Source organism: Piliocolobus tephrosceles, chromosome 8, assembly GCF_002776525.5.
Source record: "Piliocolobus tephrosceles isolate RC106 chromosome 8, ASM277652v3, whole genome shotgun sequence".
NCBI classification, from domain to species: Eukaryota; Metazoa; Chordata; class Mammalia; order Primates; family Cercopithecidae; genus Piliocolobus; species Piliocolobus tephrosceles.
Window position 1 is genome coordinate 30,254,320 of NC_045441.1, and position 26,294 is coordinate 30,280,613.

Below are 26,294 nucleotides of genomic sequence, written 5' to 3' on the forward strand. Positions count from 1 at the left end.
ATCTTTTCGTTAGTGGCGACATTATTTTTCCCAGCTGGTGCAGGTAATATTTCTCACACCCAAGCCTTAATCGTTTTTTAAAAATACACTTAACTCTAATTCTGACCTAAATATTATATTTTTCTGAAAAAGCTTCTGATTTAAGATTGATTCCAGTAGACACTAAGTTGGAAAAACTTCAGCCCAGAGTTTTGATTATCATCCTGTTTTCCCCATAGGGGAAAACTTGTAGAAGTGGGAGGGGGCACAAAAAAGGGGAGGAAATTTGATCCCTGTACAACAAAAGAGGGCCTTGCTGAATATTCACTGGAATTTTCAGGCTTTTTCCCATCCGAATTTTTGAAATGTGCCCACCTAGTTCAGAGTAAAAGCAAAAACTATAGCCTATCCTTCTTAAAAATACTGTGTTTTGCACACAAACATTCATTGCTTTAAGAACATTAAAAAATGACAGCCTGAAGTGCTTAAAATGTGTATGGACATGGTACAATACATGTATATATACATACAGATATGCATATGCACAAGCAATGTATATATACACATACAAGCATGTAGTTCCATGAATTTGATTGAACTTGATATCCAACAGTGTACAACTACTGTACATCCAGTATGAAATGTCCTGTTTCATGGATGTAAAAGGAGTCAAAAACCAAACTTCTCAGGTCTTTTAAGCCTGAACACAATCCACACTACTCAACCTTGAATCCCAACCCCTGACTCATTGATGGTGAATGATACCAACCACAGACAGACTGTTTAAAGGCTCACACAAATGTCTTTGGTGTATGTGTCTATTTTTTAAGGTACAAAATAATAATAATAATTATAATTATAATAATAAAAATAGCTATTTTGTGTGCTGTAGCAGTTCTTTTATAGCTCACATTAAGTGCAGCTCTTAAACCCCACCCCCACCCCCACTCAAAGAAAATACTTGTTAAATAAGGATTAGACAGGTCAAACACCATTGTAGTGCAAATAGTAAACGATTAAAAAAAAACAACAACAACATTTACAAAATATAGAAATGTTTGGATCCAACAGATGGACAAACATATTCCTTTCAAGTATCTCTCCTTGAAGAAAATAAAAATTAATCAGATTACTTCCAATACAAAAAAGTCTCTCTTTTTGTTCTCTCTCAGGTAAACAGTTTCAAACCTATTAGGTTGCATAGTTCTAAGATCATAAGCACCTTAACGAAATGTAACTTGGTATTCTTTTTTCCTTGATCTTTCATTCTTTCCATACTTGTTCTCAATTTTTTAATGTTGTTTGTTTTGTTTTGTTTTGTTGCAAAAGTGGTACAGAAAAAGGAAGTGTGACCACCTGCACACGACTGTTCTTTTACCAGTATGTGTATATATGTAATGTGTGGGAATGCCTGTGTGTGTGTGTGTGTGTGTGTGTGTGTGTGTATGCTGATATACACAGAGATAAGTGTCACACAGACATACCTTATGACCTGGGTAATTGGGTAGGAAAGTGCCTGTGATGGGCCCTTTCAAACTCATGGCTTTCTAGATGCTATTTGGGTTGCTCTAGTCCACACTACTGCAGACTTAGATGAGTTGACTCAAGGCTCACAAGGGAACCACAAGGGGGGAAAGGACAATACCCCATTTAAACAACTGATGTCATCAGTGTGATTTCAGAAGAAGTAAAGGGTACACCATTCTCCCTTTGCCTCTCAATTCCTGTCTCTTTCACTGCTTCATCTCTGAGCCCTGGCTAAGGATTTTTTTCCACATCTTCCTTCATCTGTTTCATCAGGTTTTGTTTTTAATTTACTTTTGTTTTTTTGTTTTTTTGTTTTTTTAATTTATATTTATCTGGTTAACTCAGAAACCTTAAAAATTTCTTCATTTTGCCACTGTCTTCTCTGGACAACTCTTGCTCCCTTTCCCCCTGGACTGGGCAACTCTATGAGCACCCACACTCCTCCACGATCATGTTCTGAATGTCCTTTTTGATGATGTTTTGACCATCATCATAGTACAACATGGACATGGGTCTCAGCTTGGTGGGCACACAGCATGATTTGAGGTTGGCAAAGGGGCTGTGGCCCCGCATGCGGTAGTGGTTGATGACTGTTGAGTGGAAGGACAGTGAGGACCCGGATGTGCCTGCTATATGGCTCGGGCACTCACCCTCGCAGTAGTTGGCATGATAGCCAGAGGGAGCAATGATCCAGTCATTCCAGCCAATGTCCTTGAAACTAACAAAGAACTGTTTCTTACAGCAGATGTTGACCTTGCCATCACACTCCAAGCCCCGCCGCCGCCGGCGATGAGGGTGGTCTTCAGACTGCCGGGCCTGCAGCATGAGGAAAGGTCTGTGCGACTGCTCCTTCTCGTCATCTGCTCCTGCCCCACCTTCACCTCCACCCTTCTTTTTCCCATCTCCCTCCTCTTCTTTCTTCTTCTTCTTGCCCAGGAGCACCAGGCTGGCGCCACTCTCCTGGCACTGCTCACAGGCAATCCGAACGTCCAGGGAGCTTTTTCCCTGATCTAGCAACCGCTGGATGCTGCTGGAGACAGGGAAGACATGCCAGGTGCTCTTCCGAGCGTCTACCACTTTTTCAGAGAGCAACAGTTCACTCCTCTCCCCCTTTAAGCCCACTTCCTCGGCCTCTTCCCCTGTGTCCAAGCTGCCCTGCGGGTGCTTCTGCTGCTGGAAAAGGCGGATGGTGACTTTGGTCCTGGTCCTGTTGGCCTTGGGGACTTTTAGAAAGAGCCAGACTTCTGCACGCTCCACCACTGACAGGTCACTGCCTTCCTTGGAAATCTCGAAGTGCAGCGTCTTCCTGGTTGTTCCTGAAGACAAAAGACAGCATAAGAGAAAACAGTGACACCTGTTAATTCCAACATTTACATGCACTCACAAATTTCAGGCAAGCAAGAGTCTTCTGTGATAGATCCTCTGGAAGAGGGGTCAGCAAATGACGGCCCACGGGCCAAAACTGTTTCTGTACTGCCTACAAACTAAGAATGGTTTTTATACTTTTAAGTGGTTAAAGAAAAGTGATATTTTGTGACATGTGAAAATTGTCTGAAATTTAAATGTTAGTGCCTGTAAATAAAGTTTTGTTGGAGCATGGTTATGCTCATTTCTGTACATGCTGCCTACAGCTGTTTTTGCACTAGAATAACCCAGAGCTGAGTAGCTACAACAGACTCTCTGGCTCACAAGGCGTAAATCATTTACTCTCTGGCCCTTTATAGAAAAAAGGTTTTGGACCCTTGCTTTAGAATGAAGAGGGCCTGTGAGTCTGTGTCTATTGAAATTGCTTAACCTAAGTTTCATCTTCTATAAAATAGGAATGAATAAAGACCTTCGACCTGTTATCTCACAGATTTAGGGAGATCAACTGAGATAACATAAATGAAAAGACACTGTAAGCTCTAGAGAGCTAAGGAAATATTATTCTCAGACAAAAATGCAGCCCCTGGCCTCGCCTCGCTATGTAGGTCTGTGCAGTTGGGACACACTGAGTCAGCCTCCTCTTCCCCTGTCACAGCCTGATTCCTCCCCCATCACCTCTTTGCTGGGTCACTGCAGCAGCATGTTCTTTACCTTGGCTCTGCAACACTAAGGCAGGCCTCCCCTCCACTCATTCTCCATGAAGCAGCCAAAGGCATCTTTCTCACAGGTAGATCTGATCACATCACTTTTTGAAAGTCCTTTACGGAATTCCTATTGCTCTCAGTATCCAACAGAAATTGCCTGGGACTTTGGGCTCTGTACATGCTATTCCTTCCTTGAATGCCAGCTCTTGCCCAGTCCTGGTCTCTGGGGTGTAAGGCCTTGAGAATTCCACCCCCTGTCTCACCCGCAGGCAGTAATACCTGCTGTTCCTTCTGCCTTAAGCGCTCCTGCCCCAACTCCAACACAGCACCCTTAGTGCTGCCTTTAATAATGTTTCAATTTTCAGATTGTTTGGACAACACTTCCTCTAGGAGGCTTCCTTCACATCACTTCCACCACCACCCTCCTGCCAGCCTGGTTTAGAATGCCCAGGGTCTAAGGTCACTATCATAGTCTAGTGTTGAGCAGAAAGTAGGCAATGACTTGATTACTTATTAACAAATGGAGGCATCCTTAGCATTGAGTTCTATTAAATTAAGCGAGCCACCTTGTACCTCTGAATCCCCAATGTTTGCCTCTGACCCATTAGAGTGCAGCCTAATGGGCACCAGAAACATATGTCAAATAGCAATCGCTGCTAATGGACAGGAAATTCCCACATTGTCAGGACAGTTGAATTTAGCAACCACTCAGTTCTAGCCTAACTCTAAAATGAGAAAGTCACCTATTTCCTTCTCTTTTCGTAAGCACCTGTATGTTTAATGACGCGGCAACAATTACTATGAAAGCAGGTATCCAAACTAAAATTTTTTGATTAATCAAATATGTTCCCTCACTTCCTTTTTTCCCACTTGGTGGCATATGGAAACATACCCTCTTTTCCCTGACCATGGACCTCCTTACAACTGTCCACTGTACATGCGTCCCATGCACAAATCTGTGAACAATCTCCAAGAAGTTCATCTTAGAACTCGCAACTCCCTGGGAGAATCTTCCTGCCTGAATTTCTATAGTTAACGGAAATCCAGCCATACTTATCACTCGAGGCCCTGAGATGTTTACGGTACTATAAATTTTAGGCACAGTTTCAAGTTCTCTGCAGCAGAAGGCAGGCTTTTCTGTGCATTGCGTACTGTAGATTCTGTTCTTAATTTAACACACTCTGCACACTGTGATTATGATAGTGGTAAATTCACTGAGGCAAGGGCCAAGCAGGGCTGCAGATGGATATGAAAGGTTCTCTGGCATCTTTCTATAAACTTACGAGGATGCTGGCCATGATGATGGTGGTGGTGGTGGTAAGGGGAGTTCCTCTGACTCCGACCTCATGTCTTTGGCAGGAGTTGAAATGAATAATAAAGCTGGGCTTATGATTAAATAGAATACCAGAGCAGAGAGCAGTTAGAGGGAGAAGCTGTCTTATTTTAGGAAGCATGATGACTTATTTTTTCAAAATCTGAATTGTATATTCCCCTTTGCTAAGAATTGGTGGGGGTTTGTTGTTGTTGTTTGTTTCTTAACAAAGTAAAGAGAAGAAGATTCCCAGAAGCAGAGCTTAATCATTTAAATCTAAAAAGGCAATCAGCAGTTGATTTTAGGGTGGCAGCGTCCTGCCAAGGCCTTAGGAGAAGACCAAGGGAAACCTCCCAAGCCTCGGATAACTGGCCTGGAGGGTGTGCAGGTTACCTCCAGCGTGGGCACATCTGCCTTGCCCCATGGAGAATGGTAACAAGCTACCTGCTGTTTTCCCTTCTACCTCTATGCGGGACAGCTTCTGAAATCCTAAACTGCACAGGGTGTCACTCCAAAAACAGAGAGATAGTAGCTGCTAAATTAGAGAACCCAGAGGGCACAAGGTTGGGTTTTGTTTTTCCAGGAAAGAGTGTGAAACTGGAGCGTCTGACTAGTACCCCGCATAGGGAGGCTCACTGGGTTTGGGTAACTCATCCCCATGGGATCTACTCTGCTCTCATCCACACCTGCCAGAAGGGGTCAGGGTGAAGGCCAATGGACAGCAGTGCTGACCTGCATGAAGTGGACTTTCCATGAATAACATCCAGATGTTTGGGTGGGGGTGCCGAGGGAGGGTTAGTTGGCTGACTAGAATTAGGGACAGCCGCGTGTAAATTGCTTTTGTAGGGTTAGAGAGGCTGAGGCTGCTGGCTTCTAGTCACACAGCCTACAGGACAGCCCCTCATTTCACAAGAGCAGGTTTCTGATGCATGATCTAGCCCCACCCCTTCTTCACAGGCAGCTGTACTTGGAAGCAAATGATTTAGTGTTCCTGAGAGAGGATTGTACAAAGAGAGTACTCATTAGAGGGGGCTCAATCTGTCAGGTGCTGTTATATTAGGATCAGAGAGTCATCATAAAATGACTTTCATGCTGGTCTTGGCTGATAATTAACTGCATGGCATCGCCTGCGTATTATGGAGAGGCACGGGCGCTGATTTATGCATCCATTTAATTATCTGAATTGAAAGACTCTGTTCCCTGTATTTGCATCCACTGCCTGCGTGCTTTCTCTCTCCCCCATATTTCTGACATTTGGATTTTCCCCCTACTAATTGACATGCCTGTCGCCTCCTTCTCCTGGTGTCCATTTCTGGAACTGCTATTTGTATATTGCATGATATTTTATCAGGAAAAAAAATAAAACAGATCTAATTACATGAAAATGCTGTTGCCATAATGCTCAGGAGAACAGGGGGAAGAGAGAGACTCAAGTCTTCCTAATGTCTACCTTATATGCAGGTACATTTTACAAGTTCTATTGTATTCTGACTTATTAAGCAGTGCATATTTCTTTCTTTTACATTAGCTTTCATTGCAGAAGGGGGTGGGGAGATGAGACTGCTGGAAACTGACGTAGGATTGATGTTTATCAGGGCTGCAGGCTTCAGAAATATATTACAGCCTCGGAATGTCCTAGGTATGAAAAATATAATAAATAACAGGTCAATTTGTTATATTCCCTTTATCTTTATATTACCTGAGAGAGATGGCTATACTGCAGTGACACTTTCAAGATGCCCCAATCCTCCAATCTCCATGCATAACAATTTGGAAAAGGGAAGGTTGACTAAGGCTGGGATGTTCAGGATCAATTTCTAATCAGTTTTCGTTTTCACTTAAATATCTCATGCTGTAAAATCTTGAAATGAAAGCCTTCCCATAATGCGCCGTGAGCAGGTTCTGCATTAGTTTGTACAGGTGCAACCTAGGTTCCTGCACTATTACCTAGCTAGCCAGATATAGCTGGTCGCTTTGCTAACCTTTCATTACCTACTCTCTGATAATATTCTTTTCATCCTCTGTGCTATTTTTTCCCTCCCGAGGCTTGTGAGCAAGGCTGTATCACAGCCTGCTCTGCCTGAGTAATTCACTAAGAAAGTCCCACGCAAACCCATGTGGGTGATAATATTTCATCACTTAAACCTCTATGAGCTCGGTGGACACATACCAAAGAGAGAGAAAAAGAGGTGCAGAAAATTGGGCAAAGAGAAAATTTGTACCTCACAGGGAATATCTCTGAAATGCTGCCGGGTGGGAAGGATTGGACAGAGGAGAGACTGTGTAAACTGGAAGGAAAGATACCTGGAAGGGTGTTTGCAGCACATTTTCCTTTGCTTTCAAAACGTTTTGAATAAGTCAATCATGAAGGCATGCCAAGGGTTAAGCAGCTAAGCCCCTTGTTGTTCCCTCCCCCTACACTAAGATGCAAAATGATGGACTCATCCAAAAGTCCAGCATCTCAGATTTGTGGGTGTATGAACATTTTCAGTTAAATAAGCAACACACACATGCAGTGTTTCGATTTGGTTTTGTTTTCCTCACCAGGGTCCTGCCTAAAATATGTTGCTCTTTTACATATGGGCAATAATTATGTCTCTAATGTGAAAGTGGAAAGCCTCGTTGTTTACAGAACATATTTAAACTTACCATGGGGTGGGGGTTGGGGGAAGCCTCCCTGTAAAAAGCGTCTGTTCCTTTAATTTTCCATTCTTCATCAAGATTTCACTGTGCCTAGATATGGTATAGTCAATGGTAAGGCTATACACAACTACCACTTACAGGGTGCATTCTCTGAAGCTGTAACTTTGCATTTGGACCGCTTCCAGGGGTTTCTGCAGAAAGCAGCAAGTGAGGTCTTAAGGTTATTCCTCCTTTGACCTACAGTAGAGGATCTTTCCTGCAGTAGAACTATAGGTTTGGCCATAAATTATCTTGATTAATTTTTTAGCTTTAATGTCCCTCCTTAGGGTCCGTTATTGATTTATAAATGCCCAGCCACAAACATCCATCATCCATGCCTCTTCCATTAAAATGGTGATGAAAAAGGTGAAATATTTCAGGAGAAAGGGGTTTTAGATTCCTACAAGTAGCAAAAATTCTTAAGGTTCAACCCACAAAATTTCAGAGACTTCTTCCAAAGTTCCTAAGAACTTTGGCACTTTTGATTTTGGACCCAGGAACCAGTTGAGTACGAAGAATTCTGAACTACAGCTAGCAGATCATGTGCAAGTATTTTTTAGCAGAAGAGGGGCCGAGATAAATATGTGTTTTCAAGAAAAGTGCCTGGGAAGGTATTACTGCAGTTCTTTAAATATTACAACGGACTTTCCACCCTGGCATCTCCGCCACCCCCAGCCCAGTCCATCCACTGCACAGGCCACAGACCACTATTAATCTCTTTCCCCGTCTTTCCCCACCATTTCTCTCCACACCCTCAGTTCGGAAACAAACGCATCCTCAGAAGCTGAACACCATGTTCCCACAAGGCATTAAAGAAAGAACCTTTTTCCTCCCTGTTTGAAGTCACTTGTCATTTGTCGCTGGTGGAAACTGTTGATAAGGCAGGAAAACTAGGCAACAAAATCAGGGGAGACGGAAGATGTTTTTGTTACGATCCGGGAGACCGTATTAGGGAGAGACTTGTGAGCAAATCAGTATCGCTGATGATTCATGGTCACATTTCTCCCTGCTCTGCTTTGTTTGCTTTTGAAATTTATCACTCGTCTGCCTTCCATAGAGCTCCGGAATGTTCACATGTATCACTAGAATTTCCATTTCCTTTCCTTCTGTCTCATTTAATGTATTACAGGTAGTCATGCTTCTCCCATCTCATAAATTCCTAACTTTTTCTGCAGAATGAGAGGGAGCAGGAGGTAACTGATAATCACCAACATTACTGGGCGCTACAGACAGGGTGCTTCCAGTAGGCGCAACTGCCTTTCCCTGGATAAACTGAAAAGGAGCAAAAGTCTTTGGAACGCGCCCTCTTGTGGCCGCTCTTCCCCATTATTCACAGAAGAGAACGTGTAACCCCTAAAGACATCCCTAAGGGATGGGTGATTCACAGAAAAGTTCGGAAGATGGGCATGGAATGGTGGGAGTCAGCTCCATTTTGAGATGGCTTTCTTGGGGTGGGGAAAATGGTCATCCAAGCAAGGCTTCTTGGATCCCTGTCTGGGCAGTGTAAACTTTGAACTCAAATCTTCCATACGTAGTATCCTCCAAGGGGTAGACTTATGTGTTGCAATCAACAACACCTAGGCTACATGAGCACATCCATTTCTTGGTGTTTCGTTTGTCTTTCTTTCCCTATTCTTTCTACAACAGGTGCTATCAATTGCTAAGCTAATTACCAGAACCCATATCCAGGTTTGAAAGCATATGGAGACTCAGAGGTACATTATTACTATGCACTGATTGACCAGCTACTGTCATGAGTCAAAATAAAATAAAAATAAGCTGTATCAGCCAAAAAGGCCACTGAATTTAGCTTCATTGACATTTATAGCGATAGCTTGGCTTTACCCATCCCTTCTGTCTTTCCTTGTGAAGAACTCTGTGGGCCTGAAGGTAAACATTGAGGGTTTTGTGCCAGCCACGCAAAGAACACACTAACCTTGGTGAGAAATCTTGGGTGATGTGACATACATAAAAATAAAATCATTTTTGTTGGTTGGGACACATTTCAGAGAGCCTTAGAGTGATTCCCTGCTGTTTAGTCAATAACAACTCGCATCAGCTTTACAAAAATCAAGCACTTTCTACCTAAGCAGGATGGGACAAACTCAGTTAAAAGAGTCCCAGGCACTTCAGCTTTCACAGGCTTTCTACTTCTGTAGCCATGCCTTGGCTTTATCCAACAATCAAGGAGAGAAAAGGCAAAAAGTAAACGTAGCCTCAAATTGGAGAATCTTAAGGTTGAAAGGGGCCGCTATGGGTCTGCATTTGTGGCATGCTCATGGGTGACAATGTCTGGATTCTATGATGCACAAAATGGTTATAAGGGAAAGAAAAATGCATGGCTTTTTCTGTTCTCCAAAAACTCTTGACATTCCACATAGTTGGAATGTCATTAAAGTTGAATTATTCCAAAAGCAGCAAGACATATGTCTTTGCTATTCATGTTCATATATTTGCTACAATCATTCAGATGATAAATATCTTTTCTTTGATTAGCAAAATCAGCAGCAAAATGCTCACGTGGTTTTCTGCTTGAAGAGTAGACTGTCCATATAGCAATCATTAAATATGTGAAATTATATTAAATCAACTTGAAGTTGATGTGTGAAATCCCTCAGAGAAAAAGAAGCAATTGTAATAAACGTTTTCTAAGAATTCAAAGTCAAGTTGTAAAGTCAACCAGGAGTTTCCCATTACAAATCTTAAACTTGACTCAACGTGAACGTCCAATGAATCGCTTTTTAAAAAGTCGCTTATTTTCTTTCAAACTAAACACCTAACCGAGAAGTAAAAAATGACAAAATCTCATACAACTGAGAGAAGATTGGCACTGAAAGGAAGGCCACACATAAGCAAGAATGTAAATGGTCAAATTTTTTCACTGCCAAATATCTAAATGCTAAGAGAGTGATTTGCTATACAAGTCCAGTAAGTCAGAAAGAGGGGCATATTGCTAGTAACAGTCGTGCGGTTAAAAGTGGTCAAAGGCATAGGTATACTTAGTCGTATGACATAGTTAAAGGCAACTGGATAGGAGCTGTCATGGAATCCATCATGTGTGGAGGTTGGCATATAAAGACACGAAGCAACCCTCTAGACCACTGAAATCTGTTTCACACGCACAGCCAAACACCATAAATATTTTTTTATCTTTTCCCATCATGAAAAGTTGAGAAAAAAATGGGTGTCAACTTGAAAAGTTCTAACCTAGCTTTCTTCCTCAGAAAGCTTCAGAAGATAAAGTCCTAATGATCATGCCTTTTGGGGCTGGGTTAAGAAAGAGCTTTAGGGAAAGAAAGTAGGACCTTCCCCAAGTGAAAGAGGCTTCTGGTAAGAGAGCCAAACTGGGAAGCTTGTGGGACACCAGTGCTTCTCCTGCAAGGGGAAGCCACACAGCCAGCAGGCTATCTGCACCCCCAGAAAGATGCCCCGGTCTTTCATGGTTTTCTTGAAAACAGAACATCTGAGTCAACAGGTTTTCAGGATTGGAAATTCTGAGTGTTGCCTTAATTGTTTATACTGCTGCGGCAAACTTTTAAACAAAAATGCTGGGAGTCCCTGCACATACTTTACTGGCCATATGCTCTACCAAACAAAACAATGGCATTCCTTTCAAATGGAGTTGGCAAAGGATGCAGTTCTTTAGCCTGGCATTACCATGAAAGTAACACGGTATTAACACATCTGTGTGCCTGACGTGCATGGGCTTGCAGGCATGCAAATGATCTGTGTCACTTAACTATAAAAATAGCCTGGCTCCAAGTCCATGGGCCCATACTTTTGACAGGTATTGTTATTCAGCAACAGGTTAGTGTGGTCCTGGGCCAACGATTAGAACCTATTTATTAAAGTTCTTCCTCTTAAGGATTGAGTGAGTTCAGCATAGTATCTGAGAGTACTTTGTCAAGGTTGCGTTCCTTGGCAGAGAGCTCTTAGTAACTTTAGAAAGAACAAAACTGGTTGTTTTCTTTTCTTTTTTTTTTTTTTTCAGAGAGCAAAATTCAGTGTCCCAAAAGTAACTGCTGGTTCAGTGACAACTGTCCCCCAAAGTAGCTCTTCCCTGTCTTGAATGTGGTGCCTGTGCACTTATAGACAGTTTCTAAAGGTAAAAATGACTGTCACTCATAAATATGCTCTGCTTCTCTAATGTGGCCCCAGATTGGACTTTTAACGGGGAAGGTTTGTTTTAAGAGAGTGACTTCATCTGTGCCATTCCACTCCAATCCTGGCACACTCACCCCTCTACCCTCAATAAAAACTTGGATGGGGTCCGGAAGCCTCCTCTGCTCCCCAAGCACCCGAAAATGCCTCAGCTTTCATCCGGCTGCTCAGATCTGGTTTCACAGGCAGGGCAAGGCAGCCCCTCACAGTCTGCCTTCCAGCTCAACATTGGCCCTGAGCTTCCTTTCTGTGTGACCGGCTGAGTTTAGCAAGTGTAAGCCAGTCATCTCCAGGCAGAGCTCGACCGAGAATTCCTTTTCTGTAAAGTCCTCTCCCCCTCCCCTGCCTGCCCTCCGTCCGCTAGTCCGCTACCATCACCTAATAACTAATAACCTTCCCAGGCAGTTTACAGCTGGAGGGAAAAGAAGTTCCTCCTGGGACTGTCAAAGAAATATATTTTACCCTCCTACCCCCCACCCCTCCCCACCCCCTGCCAATGCCAGCACCAACCTGACTCGGCAAACGTGATGATCTCCGAGGTCTGCTCCATAAGTTCATTCATTTCTGCTCTCCTTCCAATGTCATCCTCTATCTCCACATACCCGTTCTCCCCGACTTTGCCCACATGAAGCTTTCTGATCGCGTTCAGAAGCGCCGCCTTGGGCACCGGCTGGGTGACATCGGGTCTCTTCTTCAAGTGCAGCATGTTTAAAATGTGCTTCTTGACGGCCTCCACCATCTCTGGCTGAGAGTTGGGTACATCCTTTGGGAGGGCGGCCAGCGCACAGGACGGACAGTCGGGGGCCGCGCTGTGCCCCTCGGATCCTGGGGTGGGGGAACTTCTCACTATAATCCAGCAACTTGCCAACAGAAATCCTCTCAGCCAAAGCAAGGGCATCCTGGCAGCAAAAGTTGTTGTGATTGCCTTTTTAAAAGGCCCTGCTTTTCCTCCCCCCTCACGCACAGGTTTTTTTTTATTTTTTTTTTTTTTTTTGGGGGGTTTGGTTTTTTTTCCCCCTTCTTTCCTTTGGTTTTTTTTTTTTTTTCCTTCTCCTCTTCAGCAAATTCTCTGGAACAAGAACAAAAAGTTTTCTGTGAAGTTTTGTTTGCAGGTTCCTCTCTGAATGCAGTCAGTGCTGTAGGTTTGTGGCTGTCGGGGAGGAGAGTTCTGACTGTCTCGGAGTAAGAGGGAAGGAAGGAGGGACGGAGGGAGAGACAGGGTGGGGGGAGACAGACAGAGACAGAGAGAGGATGGGAGGGAGAGAGACAGGGAGAGAGGAGGGGGGGGAGAAGAGAGAGAAAGAAGGGGGAGAGAGGGAGAGAGGGAGGGCAGGGAGGGGGAGAGGGAGAAAAGGGAAAGGAAGAGAGAGCGAGAGAGAACGGATTGGCCCTAAGTAAGTGAGTGAATGGAGAGGGAGGGAGTTTGCTGTGAGTAGGGCTGTGATTAGGGAGGGAGGGACAGCCCGTTTTCTGACAGGCTGCTCTCCTTCTGCTCTTAGCTTCCTCACAGACACCTCTCTTCAAATATCACCAATTTCGGGGGTTCTACCTTCTCTTCTAAAATAAATTCTCCTAATTTTGTTCACTATTTTTTTTTTTCTTTCTCCGCCCAGTCTCCTGGTTTCACCTTCTTCCTTTTTTGGAGGGGAGAAAAGAAACCCCAAACAAACACAGTGTCTCCATCAGCAGGGATGACTTGATTGAAAAAGTCTGTTCCCACCGCTCCTCCACCCTGCCAAGCCACAGCCCTAGGTGGTAAAATGCCCTCCTGACCAGGGAGGTCCAATGGACAGGTAGTGGAGGTCAGGGAAGAGTAGCTCGGGGATAACAGAGGGTGCCCGGGCCAGTGGATTGTTCTGGCCTGATGGGATCCAGGGGAGATGGTCCTTTCCCCCCATTCATTCATATTTAAATGTTCAGGTCATCAGCACTGGCAGGCGATCTGAGGAGAGCGCAATGGAACTTTTGTGTGGGGTCATATAATACACTCCACCCTTCCCAACTGTGAAATGCAGCAGGGCACTGAAGGACCAGAGGGCAGGCAGCCTGTCACAAGCCCAAGTCCCAGAAGCGCTCTCCCCGTCGCCTTCAGCTGCCCCCTTCTGCCGGGGATCCACTCACTCTCACACATTACAGCCTACCACTGCTCGCCGGACTTCACAGATACAATGCAAAATTCTCTTGACCTTTCCCACATCCTTTTATAAAAAGAGTGCACTCGTATGACTTGAATAACTGATCCTATGGGAAAAGACTCTCTAAAATATATTGGCAAATTATTTTTCTCTGTCATGTGGTAGTTTTTTCAGCTTGCCCCAAGCCTGTCCCGACCAGTGCATTCATAGACAGCCTCCTCGACTGCTTCTTCTTCCCCCAAAGGAACAGTGCAGATAAAATCATCATGGATTTTAGTGTGCACAGAAAAAGAAAAATGTGAATTTTTTAACAATGCCTTTCTAAGGCTTAAAAAAAATTCTTCCCCCTCCCCTTTTTTCATTTTCTGTCTTATTGCTTTTATCTTGCAGAAGAATCTTTAAGGGGTCCATCTGTTAAAGCGTTCCTTCCCTCTCGGTTTCTTTCCCACACATAAGCCCTCTTGGTTTCTGAAGATACACTCAGCTTATATCTGACACCTAGTGTGTTCATAGCATTATAGTCAAGCAATGCAGTTTAGGTGGAAAGAGTTAATAAATATCATTACTACAAGCATAAGATCTGAGTGCAAGGGGAAGAGGGCAAGAAAATTATGACACTAAGTTAAAATTACAGTCTGCACAGGTTAACAATGCTCTCTGAATTGTATATACTGTCTCCTTTTCCAAAACAACTATTTGTAAGACTTTTTCTGTTACAAGTAACCTAACACCTTTGGGGTTTCAGCTCCAGAAACATCAATTACTCCACCATTATTGTTGAAACTTTGTCAACATTGCCTAAAAAGCCTCATATTTTTTACGGGGATGGTGAAAGAGAATGGGGGAGGCAGGGGACATTTGTGTTATAATGGTTTTATAAAACATCTTTGTACTATAATACTTAACATCATCCACCTATTTGGAGTCACATATACAGTATCCAAAACGTTTTGTAGTCCAATTAAGTTTTACAAGAAAGTCTGAAATACAACCAAAAGTTTAATGACTCTAAACAACTCAAGAGTCCTAATAGCAGCATTTAGATAACTGCAACTTATCAATATTTGGATTCTCTCTGCATCTGAGTACGTGTGTGTTCCCTGAATTTACTGTTTGCGAATGTAACTCTTAAAAATAGCTTTCTCTTTGGCATATGTACTTGTATATATGTGCTGAGTGGGTTGTATAAACATATAATCTATTTGCATGCTCTAGGACTATTAAAAGCTATATTAACCTGCCTGAATAATATAAAAAGGTACACATCACAATGCACGTTGGAAATGCCAATTAGTTGTAAAATTCCTCCTAGCTATCCTATCTTTGAATGTGTAAAGAGCTCAGAAGTAAGAGTTAAAAAGCATTACCTTTCTGGTCCCCACTCTTCCACCAGCCGGCTCTTGTATCATGTGGTAAGAGCTGTCTGAGCTCCTCTTCATGGTATTGGCACTGTGAAGTTTTATACTGTACTACTTATTTGTACACCACACATTGGTACCACTGAAACAGAGGAGGGCTGGGGCTTTGTTTGGGATTGGTTGGAATCAGCATGACATCAGCAGATGACTGGTTTTTCCAGTGTGAGACATTTCATAATTCATTATCTAATGGAAAGCCCTTCCTGGCTTCTGAGACACTACTGGGTGATGCACTGAGCCAGTGAAACCTCTGGCTGGAATTACTCTACCTTTTAGAAAAATATTGGAATCAAATAGATATGTCTCAATGAGTGTGTCCAACTTTCAACTTTTCTTTTACTACTCGCACACACGTCTCGTTATATTCAGGTTCAGTTTTATGTCTTTACATAAAACATCTGTTACTTCATGAAGTTGCTTCTATTTACAAAGTATTTTATTGTTTCTTTCAGGAAAGAAAATTGGTAGTGTTCTTTATATGGATTCTAATTTTATTTTTTTTTAAATAAGCTATTTCATTGAGGAAAAAAATTGCGAAAATCTGTATAATCATATGATGATGGTCTCCCCCCACCCCAACCAACTTACACTATTATTTTACATCTTGAAATTGAATGCCTGCTTCATAAATCAAGAACTTTGGAAACAGTCATTCTCTTTAAGTGAACTTCATAAGTATCCTTCCCAGGTCTTTAGAATCCATCCTAACTAACCAAACACACACACACACACACACATACACACACAACAACAACAAAAACCCTCATGCATCATTCTTTTTTTACCAGAACTTCAACTCCTATAATTTCTAAATTGTTACAAATATAACAGGAGATTAATTAAAAGAAGTGAACATTCCTTGAAATAGGGATAAAGCCAGTCAGGCTTTTTGGGGGCGGGGAGAGGTGTTGGCAAGTCTGGTAAATAACACAGGAGGAAGAAGTCCTCTGACAAGAATGGTGAAGGGTTGTTTGAAGGAGTATAGTTGAAGCATAAGCCCAGTTCTCATGACAAGCTGGATAAAATGTGCAAAATTGGGAGCTAATGAGAGCCATATGATCAGATATGTTGTTTTGTATGCAGGATTTAACATGCATAAAATAAACTTTTCACTGTGCCCGCAAGCAAAATATAGAGGCTCTGGCCTCCTGATGTGTGGCTTAAGCAGGTTCCACTAGGACACCAGAAGTTTTCTGTGTAAGAGGGTCTCTCTTGGCTAGATACAGAGAAAGTGTGGGTGCTGACCTGCATGGGGGTGGGGGAAGGAGTATTCTAAGAACTGCATATGCAGAAATGAAGTAGGAAAAAAATCATTAGGTTGTAGAGGAAGAGAGTGAATCTGAGTGGCAAAGACAGAAATAGGATTAATGATGGTGAACTCCAAACCTGCCCCTCAGTTTAGCACTGGGTGAACTCAAACCCTTTATAAGAAAGGAACTTCTCCACCCTTCATGCTGAGAATTAGTGGAGTCAATGACCTTCAGGGCATCTAAACTCACCTCTGCCCCACACATGAACCCTAGTGTCCTGAACACATCCCCTCCCCCCTCCACACACAAAGTAGTGTGTGTGTGTGTGTGTGTGTGTGTATAGGTGATGGGGGCAGGGGTGCACAAAACAAACCCAGATCAGATCCCAGTCCCTCTGCTCACTCACCGTGTAAACTCAGGCCTCAGTGTTCCCATCTATAAAATGGGATCCATAATATGAACCTGTGGGGGTCAAGGGCAGCCGTCAGATAATAATAAGTGATACTATTTCTGAGAAGCCTGGTGGCTCTTCTTAAACACGGGTGTCACAGAAATCTGCAGCACTCTGACCAGAGGAGCCACAACACAAGTGTGACTCTGAAACTCCGCTGGTCATCTGATGCCACCAAGTGCCCACCTGCCAGACCAGCCTACCAGCAGCGCTGCAACCCCCCTGCAACCACCTGCACCACAGTGGCAATGCCTCCTCGCTCGGTGCAAATCAAGGTGGGGGTGGTGGAGGAAGCAGGCAGGTTAAAATAGCTTCTGTGGAATATTCTAGACTGGGAATCAGCTTTTCCCTGCGGAACTCAAGGGCCTGGGGCACAAGCTGGTCAGCCCAGTCCTGACCAGAATCTACTTCTTCTTCCTTGGTTTGGTTTCTCTTTCACTTCCCCCTCCCTCGGAGCTTCCCCGCACCCCAGGCCCTTCGGGTCCCGGCTTCTCGGCCCTGCTACCGTACCTTGAGCAGCACCTGCTGGCAGCTTCCAGGGATCACGCCGGAACGCGGCCGCTGCTCGAGCCCAGCTCGCGGGATGCCTGGAGCCAGGGCCAAGCCGGTCTAAGCGGCAGCCTCTATTTTTACCCTGAGCACCAGCAAGGGCAACTTCTTTTAAGAGCAGCTCTTGATTTTTCCCCCCTTTTGGCAGCTAAAGAATTCAGGGAGGGGAAAAAAAATCACTCTTCAGTGAGTGCAGCTGGGAATCTCTGAACCCAGCCCTCACTGCCAGGGACTGAAACCACAGCAAATGTCAGGGAGCGGGACCTGAGGAGGGGCCGACTGGCTCCCCGCGGACAGAGGCGAGCAGGGAGCGCTCGCGCACCAGCTAACTGCCCCCTTCTGAGTGCAGAGCGCGGTCCTCCAGCGACTGCACTAGCAAAGTGGCCCGCTGCCACCGCGTTATTCACCTAGTGGAGGCGGCCTGATTTACTGGCGACTTCACAAACCCAACTCCACGCTGGAGCATTTGCATGGCTCTGTTCTCGCCTCGAGGAGCAGCCACTAGCGAACCCGGTGGAGCAGCTTGCTGCGAGAAGGAGCCGGGAGGGAAACTGTGGTACCTTATTTTACTGTAATTGCAAAAGGAACGATGTGCCAGAGATTTATATTTAGAAGTTGTATGTTTCTACTTTTATGTAAATGGAGCAATTAGGGCCTGTCTTGCTGCTGCTAACTCCAATGCGTGTGCATTGCTGGGGAGCTGGTGTTTTCAATCACAATTAGTGAGCTGGTCAAAAAACAAAGTTCGTTTAAGGATAAGAGCTCAATTGTGCGAATAGGGGAGAGGCCAGCGTTCGTGTGCCGGCCTGTGGCTTGTGGTGACACCTAGCTTAGGGCCATGGCCAACCCTATAGTGGTGTTTACCTGTGGCAGCAGCTGTCCCTGTTCAAAGTTGGCATAGATGAGGAAGCAAGAATGTTCACTTTTCTTCTCAAGCAAACCGTCTGTCCTTCAGCTTTCATCCACGCTATTAATTGGTGTCTTTCCTCCCTACTCCTTGAGCAAGGAGACAGGCCCAGAAAAGCGGGGCGGGGAGGGGGGGCATTTTTCAGGGCTCTATTATTTTAGCTGCTGCTCACGGATTGCTGTTATACAGTCAAAAATACAAGCCAGGAGACGTGAACGCCCCAAGCAGGTGACTGGGATGTTGTTCTCTGATTCAGCTGAAATGACACAGGCTGGGGGTTCAGAGGCACGGACAAGAGCGCTGACGAGTCAGGGTGTTTTTGTTCCTTCCTATGGAAAAATCTGTTTCCAAAAACGCATGATTTCTGGTTCATCCCGTCTGGGAAACCGAACATAAAACGTGACTATGGAGAGAAATCAAAAGGTGTTCCTAGCAGCTAATGTGTTATTCTGGGGCTCAGGCCGGAAAACCTGGCCTTGTTGGTGAGGGGTGACTCCCTCGAGAGGCAGCTCAGAATCCAGAGAATGTGGGCAGGATCCAGAGTACTATCTGCTGCAGGGAGACTGCCAGAGTCTGTGATGAAGAAGGGTCTCATCAAATAGTTGACATTGAACATGGGATTGGCAAACACTGCCTATTTCCTGGACAGCCACAGCCTGTACATAACTTGGGCTGAATGTTAGTTAGAAAGAGTTGGGACAAAGGAGAAGCAGTGTTTCACATTCAAAATTGAACTGGGAAGCTGTTTTGCTTTCAAGTTAAATCAATGAATGAATAGCTCTAAACAGAGAGAAAGAGGGAAACATTAAAAAGTCCCCTGAAATTCATTGAGAACAACAGGGTCAGAAATGGTTAATCTGAAACTTGACTCCTAAGCTTCACATTTCTTTCAGAACCACTGGAATATCCCACAAGGCCTTCTGCTATGTAAGAGCACTCTGTTTTCAGAGTGTTTGGAAATGCTGTTTTCCAAACCAAGGGAACCCAGATACTAGAACTAAAACAACTGGGGAAAAGAGAAGAAGGAAAAAAAATCCAGTAAGTAATCTATTACTCTTCATTCTACAGCAGTGGTTCTCAACTGGGGCGATTTTGCTACACGGGGGACATCTGGCAATGTTTGAAGACATTTTGGTTGTTACAGCTAGGAGGGAGGGTCCACTGATCATTAGTGGGTAGGGGCCAGGGATGCTGCTGAATATCCTACCATGCACAGGACAGCCCCCAACAAGAAATTATCTGGCCTACGGTGTTAACTGTTCTGCACTTGAGATACCCTGATTTCATGTTATAATTGTGAAATTCACCCAACCTTCTCCCTATCCATCTCCAAGAGACCTTGGGAACCAAAAAAAACATTGCAACTCTATAAAATACTAATAATTCAAGTGATTCTGCTTCCTCTTGCATCTTATGTTCTCTGATTACTGGAGACTACAGATACAATGCTCCTCTTGGGCAACATCGTTGCTCCAACCAACTTCCATGTATGGCCTCAATACATTTTCCTGCTGGCTTTTTGTTCTAACCCAAAGCAGAATCTTGGTGGCCAGCAACAAAATGAGATGGGCTGGCCCACACCCAAGTTGTTAGGAGACAAGAGACTCATGCAAAAGAATAAATGAATAAAGGATTGAGTTGTTCATTTTAGCAATTCAGTATCAGATAAATCCATGCAAGAGATAATTCCCTGAAGTAAAATTCATAAAAGTAAGATTACCCTGCCTTTCTCCTAGAGCAAACGAATATGCTGTAGCTTGATTTTATTTGTTTAATACCTTAGGGGAATGACATACAATCAATATCCAAAGAGATAAAACAGTGTTTTGCTAAATCCTAATGGCTGTTGCAAGCAACATTATATTCTCCAAACTTCCTTTGTAAAAGGAAGTGGTGTGGCTGTTAAAGGAAGGCCATGCCCTTCCAGCCCTTCCAGGTGTTGCTCTCCTGTGAGGACTGGGGAAACTATTGTGAAGGATTCCACCTCATGGAAAATCATAAGAGTAATCAACAAGTATTGGTGAAATGCACAAAAGGGAAGTTGCCTGGGTGAAACTAGCTTAGAACTGAAATCCTGTTGTCCAGACAGTGAGGGCTTACTTCCCTGGTTCATCACTTACCTCCTGAGTGACATGGATCCTCCAGAAAGGAAAGGGTAGGTCAGAGATCATTTTAAGATGAAGGGAGCCATGAGGGGAATGTCTTAGACACTCTGATGCTGTGTCATCTCTTCCAACTTGTGAATCACCGTCTCCTCAGGTAAATGGTCATTTTGGAACCAAAGGCCTCAATCAACTTTCAAATGATTCAGAAATGCCTGGAGTTCTTCCCAAGAGGTAACCATGTGGTACATGTAAAAGAATTCAATATTGAGAGAAATACTCATTTACAACCACTATAGAAAAACATACATTGAAAAAAAACCCAGACTAACTCAACCTGAAGAAATATGCCCTCAACATTCTTCCTGACCAATATATGTTTCAAAATTGTTTATCATGACTCAGTTCTAACCCAATTGGGAAACATCTGCTTCAACAATTTATCTTCCTATTGCCCCAGAAGATTGTTGAAAAATACTCCCCAAGGAACATGGAACAGATTATTGTAATCATTTTTCTCACCTGGATCCCCTTGGGTAATAAGTTCCATTGCTGACTTGAAGACATGGTGGTTTAGCACGTAGATTCCATTGGACTGATAAGAGGGCAGCAATCTTGCTTTGCATCCAGTTTTGCCTGTCCGCAAAGATCACCCCACAGCCTGTTCCCAAATCGCTGCTTGGAGGGAAAAGCCCCACAGAAAAGCCTGGGGGCAGTCCTGTGTGTATTTTTTTTTTTAAATCAGTGAATTGTTGCCTCCCTCGTGTCCTAATAGAGTCCAAAGATTCTGCCCTCTGTGGGAGCAGCTCCAAGGCATGGTCTGAGTGCCGCTGTTCACGAGTCCTGTGGACTCGTGTGGACACTGGCAGCAGCTCAGCCAGGTGAGCAAATATTTCCAGGTGGCCCACTCTAATTTTAGGAAGGTCAAGTTTGCAAAGGTGAAATAGTAAGTAGGACTTCTGTCACTTTATCAGATTGGAAAAGCAACTGTAATTAAGCACAATATTCTTAGAGTTTAAAATGGAATCACTGAATTCTACAACCAGCTTTAAACTCTCAAAAAATAACTTATGGCTACAATCCCTCTTCTACTCATTGAGTTCCTCTTAAAAGATGGAAGAGTATAATGAATGAGGGAGGAACCTCTAGAGTAGAAGGAAAAAAAACACTCCAGAAAACCTCTCTCCCAAAGGCCAGGGGTTCATTTGTGATCCCTTAATGAAACAGGGGCAGAAAGCCAACAAGGTAATTTTGGCCAACTCCAACATCACTTAACTATGAGCTGAGAATAATTAAAATGGTGCTCCCTGTAGAAAAGAGTTCACCCAATAAGTTTCCCAAATTTCAAGGAGCTTTTGTTTTATTAGATGCTGTTAGCTTCATGTTAGTCACAGGAAAAAAAAAATGCCCACATACACACGCACAACTAAATGTAGTCAGTTTGCTCAGCTGCTGCTGACGTCACTGCTGCCCACTAGGAGTGAGTTACTGTCATAACCCCTCTTTTATTAATCATAGGCTGGAGGAAGCACAAAGTGGGTGACATCATTAGGCAAAGGACCGGCTAACTCATGCTCCAATTTACTCAGCTTTATTATAACATTTCTCGAGTGTCATATGAAAGTGATTACCATTTCACACTTTCCCCATCTGAGCAATCATCTCTAACCCTCAATTCGAATTCCCAGAGAGAAGCTTAGCTTTTCAGATGGAGGTGCATAAAGGCCAAATCTCACCAAGGGTCCTTGTCCCAAGAAGAAATGTCCTCCTCAGAACGCCTTCTTCCTGGGCTTGAAACAGAGGCAGTTTCTAGAACTGTAGGAAACTAAATAATTCTCCATTGTCTCTGGCCCTGGCAGTGGCCTCTGACTGGGGAAGACCCTGATGGTCCAGACGGGTGCAGCCAAGTATGGCCTCCCGGTGACCAAGGGCACAGGCACCTCAGTGCTCTGGAGTATGAAAAATACCATTTGAAGATGAGGTAAAAGGTAGTGGTTGAATGTATGGGTCCTGCAGTCAGACTGCCTGGGTTCAAATTTAGGATTCACCATTTTCAAACTGCTGAGCAAATGACTTGGTTCCCAGATTAGTATAATAAATATGGATAAGAATAGCACCCCCTTCATAGATAGGATTGTTGTCAGGGATAGCTCAGTTAATTTTGTGAGCCACATAGAATATGCTGGTACGTAGTCAATGTTGCTTACTGGTATTATTTCTCTTCCTTTTTTAAAAAAGCTTTATTGGCTGACCTGAACTCCCTACATCCTACTTTGTAGAGCCTTGGAAAGATGGGTAAATGCTCTGTGACAAGTCACTAGGGCAGACTGGTACTGGGAAGACCCTACTACACATTTGGCTCTGTCCCTGGCTGGAAAGTTATAAGTCAGTCTACCTCTCTGTGGTCCAATTTCCACACCTACTACTCTTTATCCCATGAGGAACTTCTGGAAACTAAAAAAGGTACGTAATGAAAACCAAAAGAAGACATTGGTTCAAGGATCCTCAAGAGCTCAGCATCATGTTTCTGTTGTTTCTTTTTGAACAGACATAATTCTCAGAGTGTTCAGTAGCTACACACACACACACACACACACACCCCACATACTCACAAAAGTAGCATCTCCACAATGTTGCATGCATCAGGAAAAGCAAATGTTTTTTACCACAGGCTGGGCTATGCTTCATCCTCTTAAATTAGCATCTTGAGGTCTTTGCAGAAGCCATTTTATAGATGCCTACACTCATCCCCTTACTTGCATTCTCATCCTGAGGATATTTTAAGGAGTCAAAATAAAGTTTACTTAAGCATGTGTGAGAGACAGAATGATAGACCAAAAGAGAAGGCTAGGGCTTCGTAATATTTAGATAATGATGAAACTGAAACGGCTGATGCAGAGTGCAGTAATTATATAGGATACTTTATTATTTGGGTTCACCTTTGCTCAGTAGTGAATTATAAGCACTCTACTAGGTGAGAGATTTGGCTTCCAAAATGAACAACTGGTACAGGATGGAACTGCCAGACCATGTCACATGGCAAATAAAATAATAATACATAGAAACTTTAGGCTCTCCTAATTGGAAGCTTCCTTTAGACAACAAAAGATGCCAGGATATCTGCTGCCCCCTAACTGGTTCCATGAAGAAGAGCGTATAACTTTTTAAGAAGCAAACTCTGATTCAGGTACAGTTAGTTGGCGGCTGAGTCAACCTCCTAAGTTACAGTTGTGAATTTGGTCACTTCCGTGAACCTGTTTGTTACGATTAAGGCAAAGCTATTGGGTAGAGTCCTGTTCAGTTTCCGTCTTTTCCTGATGGAGAGGCACTCCTGATTTGCAGCAGCTGCCCAGGTAGAACAGGTTGACCAAAGCACACATCACCAACACAGACTGTTAATCACGTGACTAGATAAAACTCTCATGGTGTCATTCAAATTTCCATATCCTTCTTCTATGGAAATTTCTGAGAGACCCAGAAAAGGAGCATAACCATGAGGGAAAGTGAATCTTGCAGACTTGAATATTCCAGACTTACCAGGTGATCCAGCTGTCCATCAGTGGGAAGAGGCTGAGGCGCCCCCTTCTGGTGCATCTGAATAGGAATAAACTCTGGGTAGAAAGAAACCCTGTAGCAACTGGGCACCTTCTCTGTGATTTGTCCACTTCCAATATCAAAATTGCTGCTTTTTAAATGACATCCATCCTAAGTTTAAAACAAAAACATATTATTTGTATAAAATGTGGAAGACACAGAACAAAAAATGTAAATCACATGTAATCATCCCTCCCAGAAATAATCATTATTAAACTTTCTGTGCGTGTGTAAAACAAAATTGCAATCCTACTGTAATATTGTACTGTATACTGATATTTTTCACCTATCAATGTATGTTGAGCAGTTTCAACGGTCAAATTATTTCTTGAAAATATTAATGACTGGGGAGTAACCTTTCAAATAGGTGTGTCTTTATTTTTAAACCAGTCCATAATTATTGCATATTGAAGTCATTTCCCAAATTTTGTAAGTGTGAGTATTGCATCCATCCTTTTATGTGTTTAAATGCATCTCTTATTATTTCCTTGAGTTGAGTTCCTAGAAGTCGAATCACTGGATCTAAAAATGTGGACATACTTGTGCTGGGCGCGGTGGGTCACGCTTATAATCCCAGCACTTTGGGAGACCAAAGCAGGTGGATCACGTGAGGTCAGGAATTCGAGACCAGCCTAGACAACATAGTGAAACCCCATCTCTACTAAAACTACAAAAATTAGCCAGGTGTGGTGGCACACGTCTGTAATCCCAGCTGCTCAGGAGGCTGAGGCATGAGAATCACTTGAACCCAGGAGGCAGAGGTGGCAGTAAGCCGAGATGGCACCACTACACTCCAGTCTGGGCGACAGAGTAAGACTTCCTCTCAAAATAAATTAATTAATTAATTAAATTAAAATTAAATAAGATAAATAAAAAATTAAAATGTGGACATATTTAAGATCTTTATATATATATAACCAGCTGCCCTCCTGAAAGTTTTTACCTGTTACATTGCAACCAATAGTGTAAGGGCATGACTCTTTCCCTGTGTTTTGGGATGGATGTTATTATCAAAGTTCTCTCCCACCCAGGCCAAATACGGTATATGCTTTGTTTTATTTTGAATTTTTAAATTATTATTTAAAATGGACATTTTGTTGTCCATTTGAACAACTTTCTTTTGAGTAACTGTTCATGTTCTTTGCCCATTGTTTCTTTTATTAATAAGAACCCTATTCTCATTCTCATATTTTAAATAAAATTACATTGTATACACATTTATATTATCTATAGTAAAGTATATTTTATTATTAATGAGAACATTTTTTATATTAAGACTCCTACCCTACTGTCTTCTACATATTATTGTAATTTTTCCCCTGTTAGTTCCTGGCCCCTTAATTTTGTTTGTATTAATAGTGTTTCAGGCCAAAAGAGAGTTTACATTTTTATATGAACTCATCTAGGAATTGCTATCTTTTTGCTAAGGCTTCTCCATCAGGAAATCAAATTGATACTCATGTATATTTTTCACTAAATATTTTTTGACACTTGATTCTTTAATCCAACATATCTGGAATATATTTTGGCATACAGAACAAGGAAGAGCTATGACATTTTAGAAATTTTTCCAAAAATTGAATGAGCACCATTTATGAACTTTTCACTTTGGAACGCCATTTTCATCACCTGTTGAATGTGTATAAATATGAGCACTAATTTCATTCGATTGATCTGTAGTGTGTTGCTAAGCTTGTGATCCTGTTCCATTCATGTCGTTTCCCAGTTTTAAAGTTGTTCTTTTAACTCTAGTTCTGTCCTATCCCAGGTCTTTTTATGTATGTGACTCAAGTCCACAAGCCAACAGTTATCTTGAATAAAATATAATTTCCTAATGCCAGGGCTTTATAACAACTGTAGATAATTCTAGGTTTTTCTCTACCTGTAGTTATTCAAAGTTTGTCATTTAATGGTAGCATATTATTGAACAGTGTGTTTGTTTGTTTGTTGAGACTGTATCTCACTCTGTTGCCCAGGCTGGAGTGAAGTGGCGTGATCTCCGCTCACTGCAACCTCCATCTCCTGGGTTCAAGCAATTCTCATGCCTCAGCCTCCTGAGTAGCTGGGACTATAGGTATGCACCACCACACCTGGCTAACATTTGTATTTTTAGTAGAGACGGATTTTCACCATGTTGCCTGGGCTGGTCTCGAACTCA

At 43.0% G+C, this 26,294-nt stretch overlaps 1 protein-coding gene and 1 long non-coding RNA gene across 2 annotated transcripts in view; one reads left to right on the forward strand and one right to left on the reverse strand.

Annotated features, from left to right (window-relative positions):
- Nucleotides 1–1,017: 1,017 nt before the first annotated feature.
- On the reverse strand, nucleotides 1,018–12,718 carry INHBA (inhibin subunit beta A). Its single transcript, XM_023226449.2, has 2 exons — nucleotides 12,241–12,718; nucleotides 1,018–2,822 (listed from the first exon to the last, which is right to left on the reverse strand). The coding sequence occupies exons 1-2, from the start codon at nucleotides 12,626–12,628 to the stop codon at nucleotides 1,930–1,932; spliced, it is 1,281 nt and encodes a 426-aa protein (XP_023082217.1). The 5' UTR covers nucleotides 12,629–12,718; the 3' UTR covers nucleotides 1,018–1,929.
- Nucleotides 6,176–26,294, forward strand: part of LOC111552301 — an 84,692-nt gene continuing 64,573 nt past the window's right edge. Inside the window, exons 1-2 of the long non-coding RNA XR_002734599.1 lie at nucleotides 6,176–6,348; nucleotides 22,822–23,005. This is a non-coding gene — a long non-coding RNA (uncharacterized LOC111552301). The remainder of the gene's footprint in view (nucleotides 6,349–22,821; nucleotides 23,006–26,294) is intronic.

What these genes read in the sequence shown, in the direction of transcription:
- INHBA (XM_023226449.2), bottom strand. Translation starts at nt 12,628, where the DNA reads ATGCCCTTGCTTTGGCTGAGAGGATTTCTGTTGGCAAGTTGCTGGATT. An exon ending in CATCACGTTTGCCGAGTCAG is followed by an intron (nt 2,823 to 12,240) that starts GTTGGTGCTGGC and finishes TTTTGTCTTCAG; the next exon opens with GAACAACCAGGAAGACGCTG.